The sequence below is a fragment of the Canis aureus genome, chromosome 5 (assembly GCF_053574225.1).
Source record: "Canis aureus isolate CA01 chromosome 5, VMU_Caureus_v.1.0, whole genome shotgun sequence".
NCBI lineage: Eukaryota > Metazoa > Chordata > Mammalia > Carnivora > Canidae > Canis > Canis aureus.
The window spans coordinates 46,263,011-46,282,142 of NC_135615.1; the positions used below are offsets into that span (position 1 = coordinate 46,263,011).

Genomic DNA, 19,132 nt, shown 5'->3' on the forward strand with positions numbered 1-19,132 from the left:
ACCTGTACATTCCAAAGCACTTTTTTTTTTTTTTTGGCTCTCTGTGAATCTTACTGAGTATATAAATCACGAAATAGTAAAAAAAAAAAAAAAAAAAAAGTATCTCCGAGAATAGCATGTTAAGAAATTCTTCTAATTAGTCCTATAGAAGCTCTGGATACACCTCTACCAGTGTAGTCCTCCTTCAGCCTAGACACCTTGTGCGCTCCCACCACCTTCTTTGCTGCTGACACCATAAAATGTATCAGCCCCTGGAATTGAACATCTTCAATATCTCATGCCAGAGAAAGCCCCAACATAGGTTTCTCCATCTAAATCTCTATAATTATACTCAAAAAGTCTATATATTGATGCTGTTGATACTGCTGCAGGTTTTGGAATCCACTCTTGGAATACGACTTGAGATTGATAGCAGCTATCTGTCACATTTTCTTCTGAGGCATCCTAGAGATCCACAGGAGTCAGTTGGATACCATCTTGTAGTGATAGGGTGCAATATATGGTAGGCTATCAGGCTGAGTATGGGGAGCTCTAGAAAAGTTGCAGTGTCTGTTTTCTGAATGTGGCTTTGCTGAACATTCTTAACCCAGAACCTAGCATCTGGGCTGGTTCATATAAAAGATCTTCTTAACAAAGGCCATTTGCAGGCCTGGCTGAACTCAGCAGTTCCATGAGGAAGGGTGGGTAGTATCAATTGGTGAAAGGGCTATGTCTGCAGGAATGGGGGTGCCACACAAAACAATGTCCTGACTTTCTGGGGCTTCAGAAGTCGTCAGAGCAAGACACCATTGTTCAGACTTATAGTCCATATTTATAGTCTTGTTTTTGTCCTTGGCTGGCTGCTTGTGTTGGGGAAGGTTTACTTTAGTATGTAGATACCTGGGCTGATACACCTTATGGTGTATCTCCCCCTAAAATACATGAATAAAATCCTTAAGAAGCAATGCAGCATCAGCTTTGGGGACATTAAGATGATCATAAAAATGTGGGGTGCCTGAGTGGCTCAGTCAGTAGTGTCTGCCTTCTGCTCAGGTCATGATCCCAGGGTCGTGGGATCAAGGGAGCATTGGGTTCTCTGTTTGGTGAGGAGCCGGCTTCTCCCTCTCCCTCTGCTTCCCACTCTGTCTGCTTGTGCTCCCTCCCCTCCCCCCTCTGTCTGAGAGATTTTTTAAAAATCTTTTAAAATAAAAGATATTCATCAAAAAAGTAAGAAAAAATCAGCATCTATCTAAAGCATTTATAATTACTTATAAAGATCGTTCTCTGTGCTATGCTAGGTGCTTCACATATCTGTTTTATAGATATATCATCTATTCTTTCATAAGAGTTCCAAGTTAGATAATATTTTTTTTCCATTTCATGTAAGAGAAAAATCTGAAGCACACCATTTTAAAATAATAAACCAACCCAAAGTCACACAGCCAGGAAGTGGTAGTGCCATGGTTTGAACCCAGCTAGGATTCTTCACTGATACATTTCATAATGAATATTATGAAATTATGCCTTGTCTTTTAGAGCACATGTGCCTATTTCCTTATTCATCATTGAGAGATAAGGTAGAGGTTAAGAACATGAGCTCTGTCACAACATTACCTGATTTGAATTCTTTTACTACTCATCACCTGTGTGAATTTGAGCATATTAGTTAATAATTCTGGGCCTCAATTTTCTCATTTTTGTATGAACCTGCTTCACTGGGTTGTTGTTAGAGTTGAGTAAGTTTCTCACACATAAATACCTGCCATCGTCAGTTTTAATTTGAAAGGGATTGCCATTTATTTTGGCATGTTGGTTTAATGTGATGTTAATAGATGAACTGGATACACACTTTGGGTGCACTTTCCTAGGAAATAAGAGAGACTCTAATATTTAGATAATTCAGTAAGAAACACTCTACTGCCTAGCCACTTTGGTGTGTCCATCACTGGGATTATAAAGTTTCAGAGCCCACATGCTCTAGCCAGTTCCTCATATCTTGCTTTTCATGTAACCCTTATAGATGTCTCCTTTGGTGTCTTTGATTGGTTCTGAATGCTGAGCAGTGACAAACACCAACACAGCTGGAAAGAGCTGTAAGATTTGCTGTTCTGTCTTCCAGCAGGGAATTATTGCCATGGATACCATCATCAGAGGAAAACTGGGGAGGATTCTCAACTGGTCTCCTGAGTGGTCTGACATCTGTTTCTGGCAGGGCCAATAATGAGTGTGCTGCTAGCTTCATATCAAATGGAAGACTGATCCACATGTCTCGCATTCTCTCTCTCTTTTAACCACAGATGGCCTCTTCCCAAGATGCCAGGTATGGCCAGAAAGACTCCTCTGATCAGAACTTTGACTACATGTTCAAACTGCTCATCATTGGCAATAGCAGTGTGGGGAAAACATCTTTCCTGTTCCGCTATGCGGATGACTCTTTTACATCTGCATTCGTCAGCACAGTTGGGATCGATTTCAAAGTAAAAACCGTATTCAAAAATGAAAAGAGAATCAAGCTTCAGATTTGGGTAAGTGACTTTGAAATGACAATGTACTTCAGTCTAGGGCATTGAACATAAATGTATGTAAGGGAAATGCTTTCTGCCTTGTTCTGTCCCCATGGGGTCCACAGGCTCCATTTCCAGGTTTTTTGGTGTAGAAAATTCTGTTTCAAAGACAGTAGAGTGATGTCTCTTTAAGGTATGGAGACATAATTATGCCTTGTTGTCAAGTCATACTTCCTAGAGTCTTCAGAAGAAAGAAAATCCAAATATGTGTTGTGTTGGTGGTAGGAGGAACTCTGGGAGAAGCCAGATGCTTTTATCATCTGTATGACCTTGAACAATCTGTGCAACCCTCAATGCCACTTTAGTAATCTACAAAATAGGCAAAATGAATCTAGCCTTTTAGGTTATAGGAAGAGTCCTGTCCAGGGCATTATAAAGAAGAAGGTAAATTACCATATATTGGGAAAACTTAGGTTTGGTCTCTATAAAAAGCCCCAGATAAAACTTGGAACATGGTCTATTTATACTCCACAGACTTTGTTTTCTCAGTTCTATGAGTTATGTTTAAGCACACAAACAAAACAAAACAAATGAAATAAAATATTTAGACAAGGTTTTCGTCTATGCAGAAGGTTTCTCAATAAGTTTTGAGACCATTTGTTTAACTTTCTGCCTCTTCCCACTGCTGCAGAAGATCAAAATTTCTTTAAGTTAAAGAATTAGGGAGATAATTAGGAGAACAGTAAGTGAGAAACAGAAGAAAAATATGTGTGGGTTAACAGGTTCAAGGTAATGGAAGAATGAGGTAAAAATTAGTCATACCAAGAGAGAATTATGTAGTAAACCCTTTTTGTTTATCGTGTAATATATGGGCAGAATGGTGTGGAACATTTCCACAGTAAGTTTTGGCCCCTTCTTCCTGTCCATTTGTGCCTCTGCCACTCAAATTGACTTGAGCTATAAACTCGCATTTCCTCCCAACAGGTGTTTTCTGTCTTCTTCTGAGACATTTCTGGTATCTACTACCGTTTTGTGCCCCCTCCCCGCCCCGGGTTGATCTGTAGGACTGGTGATAAATCTCCTTCCTCAAATATAGAGAGTTGAAAGAAAGATAAATCCCAGAGTGCAGCACCTCACTTTAAAAAAAAATAAATAACACTTCATTTAAATATCTGTATAAACTAAGTGATCTTTAAGTATCTTAAAGCTCTTAGGAGTAAATTTGAAGACATAGGTATGGATGCAGACAGATACACTTTTAGGCAGCTTACAATATAGACTCTTATTATTTTACTTATTTTAACTCTGGAGTCTTCCAAGTCTAATTAGAACTGGTGTGAGAGCTTGGAAAAGTAGTCCCAGGCCCCTTCACTACTCTTCCAGGCCCCAAAGCCATTGAGACTCCCTCTTTAGAACTTAAACACACAGTTCTGTCTATGGAGACAGAAAGAGCTTTGTTCATTGCTTTACTTTTTCTTTTTTTTTAAGACTTTATTTATTTATTGAGACAGAGAGAGAGGGAGAGAGAGGCAGAGATACAGGCAGAGGGAGAAGCAGGCACCACATGCAGAGAACCTGATGCGAGACTCGATCCAGGGTCTCCAGGATCACGCCCTGGGCTGCAGGCGTTGGTAAACCGTTGGGCCAACGGGGCTGCCTTGTTCATTGCTTTACATTTGGTTCCTGGTTCATTCTCTTCCTTTTGAGCTTTAGGCAACCCACTGTCATATCAAGATAACTTTCATATTCAGGCTTATAAAAGACCCCTTAACTCTGAGGAGCTTTGGTAAATTGAAAATAAAATTAATTTTGTAACCGCACATCTCTCATTTCTCTGACCATGTTTTTTTTTCTGTTGTTTGTTTTTTTCTGCTACTGAAAGAACAGTCATTGCTTTGGTTGACAGCTCCTAGTTTCTCTTCATTGCTTTATACATTATAGATGCTTAAAGATGGTTGTTGTTATCGTTTAGGGGAAATCCTGGTGTGGTATATTAAATCAATCTAGATATCTCTAGCAATTTCTCAATCTAGGCTTTTTTTTTTTTTTTCATTTATTTATGATAGTCACACACAGAGAGAGAGAGAGAGAGGGGCAGAGACATAGGCAGAGGGAGAAGCAGGCTCCATGCACCGGGAGCCTGACGTGGGATTCGATCCCGGGTCTCCAGGATCGCGCCCTGGGCCAAAGGCAGGCGCTAAACCGCTGCGCCACCCAGGGATCCCTCAATCTAGGCTTTTGATGGAAATGTAGAAGCACATATTATCTGTTCTTAATGTAAAACAGATATATTTCAAATAATATAAATAATTTTTTGAGAATTATAAAGTATTTAATATTTACAAAAATATTTTCTTCAAAACACTTAGCACTACTACCAGACCAGACCAGATTCATTGATGTTTCGTGGGGGGTTGAAAATGAAGTTACTTTTGTGTGGGTCTTACTCTTGGATGAAAGTTCATCTGCTTTGAGCCACTTTAAGCCTAACTCAGATCTTTGAGCTGCCTCTACTCTCATACCTCCTCATGCCATTGTTTTTTTTTTTTTTTTAAACAAAAGAAGCCCTGGCATCTAACTCTATTTAAAATTGTCTTTAATCGGGATCCCTGGGTGGCGCAGCGGTTTAGCGCCTGCCTTTGGCCCAGGGCGCGATCCTGGGGACCCGGGATCGAATCCCACGTCGGGCTCCCGGTGCATGGAGCCTGCTTCTCCCTCGGCCTGTGTCTCTGCCTCTCTCTCTCTCTCTGTGTGACTATCATAAATAAATAAAAAAATTTAAAAAAATTGTCTTTAATCACCATAATCCACCCTTCTTCCAAACTCCAAATTCCTTCAACTCTCTTCAGAGTTTGGTTCAGCCTAAGACTTCATTCAAGGGCTTCCATTCTCCCGTTCCATGGATACCTACATGCCTTCAGGTGTCAGCCAATCAGGAATCTTTCATGTTGCCCTCTCCTTAGTCACAACAGTAGTTTGATGGCCACCATTATCTTTGCAATTAAAGCAGTCTCATCCCTTCCTCTTGCCAGTTATCAGGAACTCTTAATGCACCTATGATTCTAGGGGTGTGAAATTAGGTTTTATGTTACCCAACTGGTTATATACCAACTGGTCTACTAGACTGTGAAACATTCAAAAGAAGTACTATAAAAAGATTTTGTGTTCAGGATGCCTGGGTGGCTCAGTAGTTGAGCGTCTGCCTTTGGCTCAGGGCTGGATCCCGGGGACCTGGGATCAAGTCCCATGTTGGGCTCCCTGTGAGGAGCCTGCTTCTCTCTCTGCTTATGTCTCTGCTTCTGTCTCTCTCTCTGTGTGTCTCTCATGAATAAATAAATAAAACCTTAAAAAAGAAAAAAGATTTTGTGTTCATTGAACTTACAGGATAGTTGGAAAAAGAAATTAATATTCATGGAGTAATTATATACTTAAGCAAATACCAGCTCTATAAGTATTATATATAACTAGTGTTTCTTGAACATCTACCATATGCCAGGCATTATCTTTGCTTTACCTCTAATTCCCACAACAACCCAACTTTGCATTTATTATTATTATTCTTATTTTAGTTGAGAAATCTGAGGGTGGGACAAGTTTAGCCCAAGGTCATGCATGATGAGAAACTAATTCCAGGATGGATCTATCAGATTCTAATGCTTGGGCTTATTCCCCTTTATTAAGCTGCCATAATTAAGAAGCCTTCCTGAATAGGTGGTGTTTTGGTGAAGATAGCAATCTTAAATGATGTATTCTGGGATGTAGAGGAAAATTTTGAAAAACTGTCTATTTTAATGAATTGAGGCATGCCAAGGAAGAAAGGATAAAGAGTAGTATAGGTGGTATTCCTAAGTATAGGTGTACCTACAGTAATTCTAGGGATCCTTGCTTTCTGTTGTCATGTATTAGAAAATATTTAGTTGTGTACAGTTTTGATTATTTAAGAACATCAACAAATAATTTATTTGGGAATATATTTGGCATCGATGATTTTTTTATCTCACAGATTTTAATAACCAATTAACTATTTTCCCCAGCTTTTGGTATTTTTATGTACTTATGTTAATTTGTAACTAATTCATTCTGAAGTCTACAATCATCTTAGCCTATTCTACACAGTCTGCTTCTTTTTATGATACTTCTGATGCCAAATGTGTGCATTTCCTAGACCAATTCTTCATCTTTCTAAGGACACCAACTAGCTGTCCTATTTAATTTAATTCCGATACTAACTACGTGGAGTTAGCACAGAACCCAGAGGTAAAGGGCTCTGTTCCGCCACACTGTTCTCTATCTTGCTTCAGACACCAGTCTCAAGTCTGGGTTACCTTACTTCTGACCTACAGGCTGTAAATTTGGGGTTCCCATTACTCTATCTCTCAGAGTCAATAATTTGTTAGAATAGCTCACAGAACTCAGGAAAAACAGTTCTTTTCCAATTACCTTTTTATTGTAAAGAATAGAACTCAGAAACAGCCAAACAGAAGAGAAGAATTGGGCAGTTTCAGGCAGCTGTGTAGACACAGCTTCCATGCTCTCTCTGAGCATGCCATACTCCCAGACCCTTGATGTGTTCACTAACTCTCCAAATCTCATCCTTTAGGATATTTATGGAGCATCTGTTACATAGCATTGTTGATTAGATCATTGGCTCTTGGTGATTAACTCAGTCTCTAGGACCTCTCCCCTCCCAGAGGTCAGAGGGTGGGGGCTGAAAATTCCTTATGTTTACCCAGACAGCCTGAGGTTGTTGATATGATTCTAATTACTTTATCAGTTTTAAACTGTCCATGAATAGGACTATTTCCAGGTTAGGAAACCAAGACATAGAGAGGTTAAATATTTGGCCTTACCTTACAGTTAATGCCAGAGCAGGTCTCCTGCTGGTTGAGCCAGTCTGATTGCTAGTATACTAGTTCACTTTTAAGGTAAGTGCTATGTTATAACCACTGTGATAAATCTGCTTGGTTGCCAGTGGCAACCACCAGGCACAGGAAACATCAAATCTGAAGCCAGATTTCAAGTAGTATTTCTACTATGCCAGGAGAAAGAGCCTGGGTAAGAAGGCTCCCCTGTTTTCCTTTCAGTGGTTTATTTTTTGCATGTGCTTCATAGGGCTTTTCTGAGTCCATAAACTGGATTACATATGGATTTTTAATAGTCCACATTCAAATAAGGCATTTTTAACAGCTGCTAGAAACCATTGACATTTCTTCTCGGACATGTTACACCTCCTCTCTGTGGAAGCTCATTACTGCCTTGCAATAAACTTGTTTAGAGAGATATCATTGTTCATTGTACTTACAAGCTTTGTATTTCATTATTATATTTATTAATCCCTTCATCCTTTACTAAATTAACATTTCTCATTGCATTTTCATTTTATTATCATTTTTATGATTCTCAAATCAAAAATTTTCAAAATTTTAGAGATTCCAAGTATTTAGTCTGATTCTTTTATATTTGTGTGTGTCCATTTAATGCTATTACGAATATATTAGAGAGAGGTTTAGCATGGTTTTTCACTTTAATTGGAGAAAAATATTTCACAGCTGGGGTCTGTATAATTTTGCTTCTAATTTTAAACATCATTTAGCTTTAAGAAAGGCTATGTAGAGTGGATGTTTTCCGAATGAGAAGATTGAAAAATAATAGAGCATCAGTTACTAAGAAGAATATTACCTGTATTTATTTTTAGTATTTAGATTACTGGTATGAGAGCATTGAGGCTTATAGCAATTTGCAAAGCAAAAAGTGTTGGCACTGTATAGATAGCCAGACTTGACAGTGCAGTTCCCCTAAATAAATGGCAACTTCCCTTGCTTAAAGAAAGCAGATGGGTGTCCTTTTTCAGTTGGGTCTTCATTATTTAAGTCCAAAAATCAGAGTTGACTCTAAGTAATGAAGACTTAACTTGAAAAAGCCATAGCTTAAGTAGGTCATAGAGATTTTAAGTGGGCCTGAGACAGGTAGGCAGGAGGACAGAGGAATTTACTGTTTGCCTTTTCCTTTATGACTCCTTATCTTTTGGCTTCCTTTGTCTCATTTCCCCTCTACCTCCTTAATTCATTTCTGAAGCTCTGGCCAGGTTGAGTTGATTGGAAACTGATTCTCTGCATGTTCTGAGTCCAGGGCTGCCACACACAGATACACATTGTACAGTGGTCAAGGGCACAAGCCATAGGGTCAAGTGGGGCTGCTCTCCAACTGGAGTGCCACTTGTTGAGCTTTATGCTCTCCCTTTTCCTTTTCACAGAAGTGCCATCTGTTTGTCAAATGCATGCTGCTGGACCACATGCAAGTAAAGGGGATTCTGATTCTGTATAGTAACCATGTATGCAGGGAGTAACAAGTCAGAATCTAACACAAGAGATGGAATAGTAAACCAGAGAAGGATACAAGTCCTGCTTCCCTAGGGGAGGCATGGAGGAAGACAGTGTTTTAAAATATAGGTTTTATTATTCTTTGTATGGCAAGGCCAACAGATCAGGAGACAACTGTCCTTGAAAAGATAGTTTGTTAATACTCATGGATGCACGAGTATATTCAAAAGAAGGAAGCACAGGCTGGGGAAGCGTTGCACAAAAGGAAGGCGGGGAATCACCAGGGTAGGTCAGGAGGTTGTTCAGGTAGTGTTTGATGAGACCCTCTCTTGTGGTTTCTGTGGCCTGAACAGATTGCTAGTTTGAAGAATTTCGGCAGACCCTGGGGGCATATGGTTTCTGGTATCAAGCCCTGGGGTGATTGGGGGCAGGTGGAAAGTGGCCCAAAGCCTAGAGTCCTGTAAGGGAGGTGGTTGGAGGTGTGTGCTCTGGATTGATTCATTTACATTTGAAAACTGAGCTGCTAGTGAGTTGTTTAATGTCTCTAGGAGTTGGCCAGCTCTGGGGGGGGGGGGGGGGGGGGGGGCAGTCCCCATATCAAAACATCAGAATCCAGAAAAATGAAAGACATGCTTGATACAGAAGGCAGAAGGCAGGTTCTTGGAGCCCCCGGGTAGCTTCTGTTGTTGACTTTCTGTCATTGATACTCTGACAAATGCTTGTGATTTCAAATACTCTTGCCACAGGCTCTGTGCATTTCTGGACCTGAGTATTTGAAGACCTAGAAAATAGAGTCAGGAAGAGATCTTACAATACGTTCTGGCTTAACCCCTCATTTGAGGATATGACTGATAAAACATCATTTCTTGAACCCAGTTTTGACCCACAGAGTAAGCACTGTATATTTATATACCTTTTAGAATTAATTTTCCCTGTGAAGGAAGGTGATATTGTTAGCCTTATTTTATAGATGAAGAAACAGAGAATCAGAAAGATAAAGGAATTTGCCAAAGTCATAGCTAGCATGTGTTAGAGGCAGGATTCCAACCAGGGCACTGAATCCAAAGCCCATGCGTCCTTGACTGCATGGCATCAATGAGGTCCAGGCAGACCAAGTGATTTCTTTGAGATCTTTAGGTTAACCAATCTGAAATCCCACGTATGTTAATCCTTAGCAAGTACTTTTCCTGCAGTATATAATGGTTCCATATTTTTTTATATTTTTCCATATTTTTCCCTGTGTCTTCATTACCTGTTCCAAGAAATTATTTATAGTTACAGAAAGAAGTCAGTTGTTTTGCTTTTAACTTACTATCCACCAGTGTGAGTGGGTTGTGCATTATCTATGTTTAAAACACATAGATGTACACAGCAGGAGGGTTTGAAACACGTTCAACTAGCTTCTTCCTGTGCATTTCTGGAATGTCTGTTTCCACTGTTGGGAAACGTGCATATAAAGAAGAGTGTATAGAAGGAAGAGTCTGAGTAAAATGGAATAGGAAAATATTTCTACCTGTAGTCTCTGCTCATTTAGTCTAATCACCCTGCTCACTGATTTCAAGATGGTGTTCAGATTCTTTCATCTGTTTATAAGGAGCCAACATTTTCTGCCCAGGTAAATTCCCTAAGAGAACCACTGAAGCCAGTGGCAGCTGCCAAGAACATTTCTGGTACTGTCATTTCTAGGTTCTTTTCCCTCTTCACATGTCTTCTAACTTAGCATCTGCTTTCCCTGAGAGATTGAGAAAGGCAATATTTGGTTTCACTCCTGAGAGGAAGTTGATGCTTGTGTGTGAAATGTCAAGATGCATGATAACATTCACTCCCTCAGGCAGCTGAAATCAGCAGCTCCTGCAATTCCACCGTGTTGAAGCCACTTTCTTAACATTGACAAAATAGGAAGAATGATAAAGACTCTGTTCCTGGCCCAGTGGAGATTATGAGCTGTGTGGGATGATAGGACAACAAATAGAAGGAGCACCCTTTGGTCATTAAGCGACTGTCCCCAAGGGGTAGAGTGACCCAGCAGCAGGAGCAGGAACTTCAGACTCTTGACAGTTTGGGGTTCATGTGCTGACTCTGATCTCACTAGCTGTGACCTCAGCCCCTAACTTCTCTGAGCCTCATTTATTCACTTGAGAAACGAAAGAAAGCACCTACCCCTTCCCTGCTAAATATGTGCCATAACAAATACTTGTGATTGTTCAATACCAGGCACAAATGGCAATTTTCTTCTTTCTTAAAAATAATATAACAACCTGCAGACTTTCATGCTCAGTCAAATAATTTAACCAATCCAGACATCTGTTGGGTGCCTACTATGTGGTAGGCCCTGTGCTAGGTGCTAGAGACATGATGGTAAAGGATACACAAGGGTCTGCCATAGGAGCCAAGCATCAGATGGGGAGGTAGAGAATGAAGAGAGAATTCCATTTGCTATGAAACATGCCCTAGAGGTGTAACCACAGGATACACAGGAAAGAAGCCTAACCCAGGCTTGGGGACTTTGGGAAGGCTTCCCAAGGGCATTTGCCTCTGAGACATGAACTGACAATTGAAGTAGAATTATATGTTCACTGATTCACTCATTTGTTCACTCAATCAACATTTATTGAGTTCACCCTATGGGCCAGACCCTGAAGGAACTGGAGATTGAAAGCAAATACTCAGAAAATCTAGATTGTAGTGGTGCTGTGGATAAGTAATCAGAGTCCTCAAATAAATGAAACATAGCAATAAGGGCGGGGAAGCTTGTTTCTGTTGGATTATCAAGGAGGGCTTATATGAGCTAATGGAACTGAGACTGAAGGGTGAGAAGGAGCTGAATTTTGAAGAAAAGAGATCAGTGTTCTTATTCTCCTCCTCCCCTCTTCCCCATCCCCCACCTCTTCCCTCCCCTGCCCTCATTTCAAAAGTGGGAGTTTTTGTTTTCTGTTTTTTTTTTCCCCCATCATAGCTTCATATAGAGTGTTTGTTACTTACTCATTGTCAGATCTTGACTGTTGTCCCATATTGCCGTCCCTTGAGCAGATGTGGATTTAGATTATTGGAGCCCATAGCATTTATAGTTTGACAGTCTTCTTTAAAGAACAAGATATACAAATGCATTGTTTTTGCAAAAATATAAAAAATAAGATGACTGTGTAAACCCATTTAGGTGCCCCTTGGAAGGAACCTAGAGCTTCACCTTCAGTCATCTTCATGGCAGTTCACTGCTGCTTTTGCAGAAATTGTACCTGCATGCCTGGAGGGACTAAAAGACACATGCAGCTGCTAAGAAGAAGTTAGAACTAGTGCAAGAGAGGAGCTTACAGTGAGAGTGTGTGGGCACTGGTGTGTGGAAGCAGTAGGATAGAGAAGGGACATTGGGGCAGAACACAAGATTCCTGGGGCAAATGCCATTCAGTGATCCTTATTGTGCCAGATGCAGCTCAACATGTTTATGGGTGCTAAGTCCTATTATCCTCACCAAAACCTACGAGACAGATGCTATTCTTATCTTCAGTTTGCAGATGAGGAAACTGAGGCACAAAGCGTGTAAATAACTCAAGGTCTCACATCTAAGAAGCAGTTAGCAGATCTCTGTGTGAGCCACCTAGCTTTGGAGACTTTTCTCTTAACCCATTCCATTACACCCTTTCTCTAGAAGTGCCATTTTGAGGCTTTGCTCTGGGCAAGCCACGGAGCACATTTTATTTTTAAGGTTTATGACAACCTTGAAATGTTGGTATTAGTATAGATCTTTTTAAACAGGGCACCTGGATGGCTCAGCGGTTGAGTGTCTGCCTTTGGCTCAGGGCATGATCCTGGAGACCTGGGATCGAGTCCCACATCTGGCTTCCTGCAGGGAGCCTGCCTCTCCATCTGCCTATGTCTCTGCGTTTCTCTCTGTGCCTCTCACCAATAAATAAATAAAATCTTAAAAAAAAAAAGATTTTTTTAAACGTAGGAAGAAACCACGATTCAGAGAGATTAAAAAATTTGCTGCTGACCATGTAGCTTTTCCCATTGCTTTTAGACTAACTTTGAACGTTTTAACTTTCTGATTTAAAAAAAAAAAAAAAGAAAAGAAAAAGAAAGAAAGAAAATCAGGAAGTAGCCATAATCAGTGAAGTAAGCTTTTTCCACAAATGTATCATGACCATACATCACCACCAGATTGTTATCTTTTGTGATTCTCTAGTCATTCCAGTTCCTACAGGGATTTCTAGCCAAGACTGCTGCTCTCCAAATACCTCCTTTATTTAGTAGCAGAGAATGGAGGTTCAGCATAAGTAACTTTCCAGATAATTGGATATTTACACTCCCAAAATTTTAAACAAATTAAACATTGTAATGAAAATCTTTCTGTGTTGCACATTTACTTAGGAGAACATGGAAGATAAGCCAATTTGTCTTGGATTTTTAGGGTTACCAGCGTGAGTTCTTTAGGGATGGACTTAAGATCATCAGGGATGACTGCTCCACTCAGTGATTACCCCAAGTGATATTTTCTCTAGTCTTAGGTCATTTTATATATAGTTTTTCTATCTTCAGTATCACCTTGAACCCTTTCCTGTTTCTAGTTGCTTTCCTTTGCCTTCTAATATTTTTTACTTCAATTATATTATCTTACAAATCACGTTCCTTGTCATTAGATGACTTGAGATCATCACAGTCGTTCAGAGTTGACAGTAAGAGAATCTTTTCATTGATATGCTGAGCTTTGGTGCAAGGCTGCTGCAAAGTCTCACTGACCTCTCAGAAGCCTCCCTTGGCTACTGTATTGTTATCTCCATGTATTTATGAACCAAAATGTTAAATTGGCCTGATCACATTGGTGTTACTTTAACCTTAGGTCTATTGTAGACTTACTTGTATCTAAATTCCCCTAAGATGAATATCATTTACTGGTTTTGTTATTAAAAATGGGCATGGAAGCTAGGCTGTCTGAGTTCAAATTTTAGTCCTAAGATTTATGGGTATTGTGGCCTTGGGCAAGTTAATTAACTTCTCTGTGCCTCAGTGTTTCCATCTGTAAACTGGAGGAAATAGAAATAATTTGCTTATCGTCTTTGTAAAGATTTAAGTAAGATGATGTCTGTAAAATTCTTAGCATAGTACTACCTGATGCTCAATTTTTATTTTATATTTATATTGTATGTGCCCAATAAAGAGGCCATTTTTATTACTTTCAACCTGCATTTTACCAGAATTGACCTCACTTGTCTAACTTCATAATTTCTGTAACTGCAAATGGGCTTTTTGAGCCATAAATTTTTAGTTCCAACATAGGCAGAAGAACTTAATTTGGTGTTCTAACATGGTAATGAAATACCCAAGCAGATTGACAAGGTGAAGAGTCTCTCACCAGCCCAGAAGGAATTTTGATATGCCTAGGGGAGGTGTTTTGTGGTATTTTAGAGCCTTCTCTACATTTAAATTAGAGTCATCAACTGCACAGAGAAGGCAAACTCATACAGCTTGTTTAAGTGCTCATGAAATTGATGCCCTTCCTTATAACAAAAATAATTATAAATCATTGAATTCATGGAGAGTTGTTATTAAAACAGAAGGGTATAATATCTTCAGGATATTGCCTAGTGATACTGACAACTTGTGATTTAAGCTATAGGTTATGTCTGTGTCACCAACTCTCTCACTGTTGTTTTTCTGTTAATTTGTTTAAAGCACTGGACTCTCTTATGATTAAATAAATAAAATCTTTTAAAAAATTTAAAAAGAACAAAAACAAAACAAAAAACACTGAACTGACCAGTTATTCTGGCATTATATAAGCACAGCTTAAATCTGGGTGCAAATGAAGCATTTAATTACTCCATATTTATTACTTGAGTCAGATTTAAGGAAAAAGCACAGCATTTCTCAAGCTGGAAAGTTAGGAATGTTCTTGTTTCCTCTTCAACTTTTGCTCTCCTAACACTAACTTTGCTAGTCCTGGGCATTACCACTGTGATAAGCCAACCAACAAATTAAAAGAAATAGCAAGCATCAGTTGATATAGATTACTTTGCTCAACCTGCTAATGGACACAAAGAAATGGAAGGCAAGGTCTCCACCTTCCAAAGGTTTACGATCTTTGAAAACAACTTAGTCAATCTCAGAATGTCTCTAAAGCATCATATGCCAGGGTTACAGAGTATACACTAAATTTTAGTGTATGTGCTGCCGAAGCAAGCACTGGAGTATACACTAAAAATAAAAATACAGTGGAGACATAAAAGTAAAAAGAGTTGAAGTGGGTGAATGTTTTCAACAGAGTTTGAGAGAGAAACATAATGGACAATTTAGGAGAGTTTATTGATTTTACAAAGGATTTAGGGAAGCAATAAGGGATAGTGCAGACCCCAGGGCTATTTCCACCCCTTGGACTGATGGGAAGGGGAACCAAAAAGAGCCAAAGTTCTAGAGGTAGAAGAGGCTGAAGAGGCCCTGTGGATTGGAGCCTTGGTCTTTTTGAATGACACAGCCTCTGCCAATCAGTTGCTCAGCAGGAAAGTGGCCAAGGGAAGAAAGGCTCAGATCTCTCATTCCTCCTGCCCTCTTACCTTTTACCTGTGCCTCTCATTGGCTGAGCCCTGTCTCCTGGGTAGCCAGCAAAGGAGCTTCACTGAAGTTAGTCCCCTACAGCACAGAGTAAGACGGCATTGGGTAAAGCGAGGATCTGGGAAGGCAAAGGCACACATTTAGCACAATGAAGAAGATCGATTTGGATCAATATTTTCTGTATAAAATAATTTATTAATTAAGAAGGTGCAGAACCTAAATGCACATTTTTAAGAATTTAAATTATAGATGTCATATGGCATTGTCTTCATATATTCATATTCCTGATAATTTGAGTAATATATTACATTTCAAACTTCTATTTTGTTTTGCTTTCACTGTCCACATGGTCCTCCTTCATTGTTCCAGTGGTCATTCATTGAATAATTCTACTGAAACTCAAGATACTGCTAATGAGTTGGCACTGTAAACACATATATGGCCATTAATGTCTGCTTCAGAAGGAAATACATTAATAGTCACTCAAAACTGAGTGAGTATCTGTGTGGGAAAAAATACCAGTGAGTTCAGGGCTATTATCTAATCCTAACAGAGGTGCTTCTGTATCCTCTGAAAAAGGAAATCAAAACAAAGGATTTGAGAACTTGGGCAACAAAAGCCATTGGGGTGTATGGTTTAGTCACAGAGAGGCCAGGAAAACCTATGTGCTACACAAGTTGAAGAATTCAGAGTTGGCCTTCCATTCTGTGAGGCTGCATAAGCTTGTTCCCTCCCAAATGCAAATGTGATCCATGCTGACCTCTAACACGTGTGTCTCCAAAGGAAGAACCAGGCAACGTGTTATTTTTTTTCATAAAACTAAATTATTCAATTTATGAAACCTCTAACATTAAAGTATTATTATTTGTTTTAATTCTTTCCCACTCTTTTGGTTATCTGATAGATGGTAGGTTTCTTTTTATATCTTTCTTGGGAAATAAATATGGCAGTTCTCATAAATACCCACTTGTATTTGTTTATTATTTATATTACTTTGGTCTGAGAAGTCCAAATGTCTTGGAATTGGTGTTTGTGGGGAGTTTGTGTGGGTACAACCCTCCTGGGCTGAACAGTGTGGAGAGAATAGCCACATAGCCAGGCAGTCACTGTGTTTTAGTGAGACAGTCCTCAGTATGACTTTGTTGTGAAGAACCAGGCATAGTGGTTGCTATGTGTTGTGCAAAGTGCTCAACCCTGGAGGAGAGGGACCAAGGGTTTCTATGCTTTCTATCTTCCGGTGACTCACGGGATAATGGTATCACAGCAAGTATGGTGATAAACAAAGAGCAACGAAATGAGAAGAGCAAAGGCCATTTATATTGAGTTTGAGGTAGCCAGGGAGTCAGCCACGGTTACTTGTATTTTGGCAGAAACTGAAAGGCAGACAGAGGAGTGGAAAAGCTTTCTAGTAGAGGAAAGGGAAGTCTTCACGTATGTCCTGACTGGAGGCTATTGGCAGGGGACGTTGTAGACAGGCTAACTAGAAACTTGGCATCCTTTATGATTGGGTAGAGATGCATGTTTGGCTTTCTCTGAAGGTCGTAAGTCAGAAGTAGGGAGCAGCTGTCAGTGATTAAGTCCTGACCCTTTTGGGCCAATTGTTACAGAAATTTTTGAGTTTCCTGGATTGTCACTAGAGGTAGCAATCTGGCCCTGCAAATCTGACTTACAGCAGACTGGCATCCTTGATTGCTTATTGGACATAAGGGAATTTGTTTCCTGGACAGACTGCTGTGGGTTGTGGATCTACATTCTATTTTTATATATATTCTTCTATTGTCAGGTGTTTTTTTTTTTACATTTGTTTTTATTTAAGTTCGATTTGCCAATGTATAGTATAACACCCAGTGCTCATCCCATCAAGTGCTCTTCTCAGTGCCCATCATTCAGTTACTCCATCCCCCCACTCACATTTCCTTCCCTAGCCCTTTGTTTGTTTCCCAGAGTTAGGAGTCTCTCATGGTTTCTCTCCCTCTTTAATTTTTCCCACTCAGTTCCCCTCCTTTCCCTTATAATTCCTTTCACTATTTCTTATATTCCCTGTATGAGTGAAACCATATGATGATTGTCCTTCTCCAATTGACCTACTTCACTTAGCATAATACCCTCCAGTTCCATCCACATCAAAGCAAATGGTGGGTATTCATTCTTTCTAATGGCTGAGTAATATTCCATTGTATACATAGACCACATCTTCTTTATCCATTCATCTGTCAAAGGTCATCAAGGCTCCTTCCACAGTTTGGCTATTGTGGACATTGCTACTATAAACATTGGGGTGCAGGTGTTCTGGCATTTCACTACATCAGTATCTTTGGGGTAAATACCCAGTAGTACAATTGCTGGGTTGTAGGATAGCTCTATTTTTAACTCTTTGAGGAACCTCCACACAATTTTCCAGAGTGGCTGTACCAGCTTGCATTCCCACCAACAGTGCAAGAGGGCTCCCCTTTTTCCACATTCTCCCCAATGTTTGTTGCTTCCTGTCTTGTTAATTTTCACCATTCTCACTGGTGCGAGGTGGTATCTCATTGTGGTTTTGATCTGTATTTCCCTGATGGCAAGTGACGTGGAGTATTTTCTCATGTGCTTGTTGGCCATGTGTATGTCTCCTTTGAGAAATTTCTGTTCATGTCTTTTGCCCATTTCATGATTTGATTGTTTGTTTCTTTGGTGTTGAGTTTAATAAGTTCTTTATAGATCTTGGATACTAGCCCTTTATCTGATATGTCATTTGCAAATATTGTCTCCCACACTGTAGGTTGTCTTTTAGTTTTGTTGACTGTTTCTTTTGCTCTGCAGAAGCTTTTTATCTTAAGTTCTGGTAGTTCACCATTGTCAGTTTGTATATTCAGTCTCATAACTAAGCCAAACACAAGGCCAGCTTTAATTAGAGCAACAACAGAGAACAAGGAGAGATAATTGTTTTTGGTGTCTGATGGTTTGATTATGGGCAAATTATTTAACTCCGTTACGTCTTGGTTTCATTTTCTATAAAATAAAGATCATAATTGCCTGTAGGGTTGTTCTGAAGAATAACAGTATATGTAATGTGACTCTTACAGTTCTTATAATTTTTAGACCTATTTATACCCTTAGAAATTATTGAGGACCCCAAAGAGCTCACAATAGATGTGAGTTACATCTATTGATATTTTACTGTATTAGAAATTAAAATGGAAAAAAATATTTATTCATTCTAAAATAACATTAAGCGTATTATACGTAAACATAAATTACATACTTTTAATGAAAATTAACTACATTTTGAAAAGCAAAAGAAATAGAAGAGTGATGTTGTTCTATAGTTTTGCAAATTCTTTTAATGTTTGGCTTAATTGAGGACAGCTGGATTTTCATATCTGCTGGCTCATTCATCTGTTGCTATACTACATGGCATGTCATAGCTGAAAAACTCCACTGTAAACCTCTGAAAGAATGAGAATGAAAAAAGCAAATACAACTTAGTGTTTTGGTTTTTTTTAATGAATTTTGACCTTAGAGACCTTCTGAAAGGGTTTGGGGGCTCCCAGATCACATTTTGAGTACCACTCCTCTAGGCCTCAAAAAATCATTAATAATATTAGCATAAGATTACATTACTGTTGACCCACACGTGGAAAGGTACATCTGAGGTACTGCTTTCTACTCCCACATGCTGGCAAATAAAAGAAAGGAAATCCTCTGACAATAGGTAGCTTTCCTGGAAGCCAGGTTTGAGGATCAGAGTGAAGGGTGCAAATCTTTTGCAAATGGGGGACAAACCAGTATTTTTCAGCAGTA

General features: G+C 39.4%; 1 protein-coding gene across 2 annotated transcripts in view; it reads left to right on the forward strand.

Annotated features, from left to right (window-relative positions):
• RAB3C (RAB3C, member RAS oncogene family) overlaps positions 1-19,132 on the forward strand; it is a 265,300-nt gene that overhangs the window by 18,936 nt on the left and 227,232 nt on the right. For both annotated transcript variants that reach the window (XM_077897882.1, XM_077897881.1), the window contains exon 2: positions 2,277-2,504. In XM_077897882.1, coding sequence (XP_077754008.1) covers positions 2,277-2,504 — 228 coding nt within the window. The remainder of the gene's footprint in view (positions 1-2,276; positions 2,505-19,132) is intronic.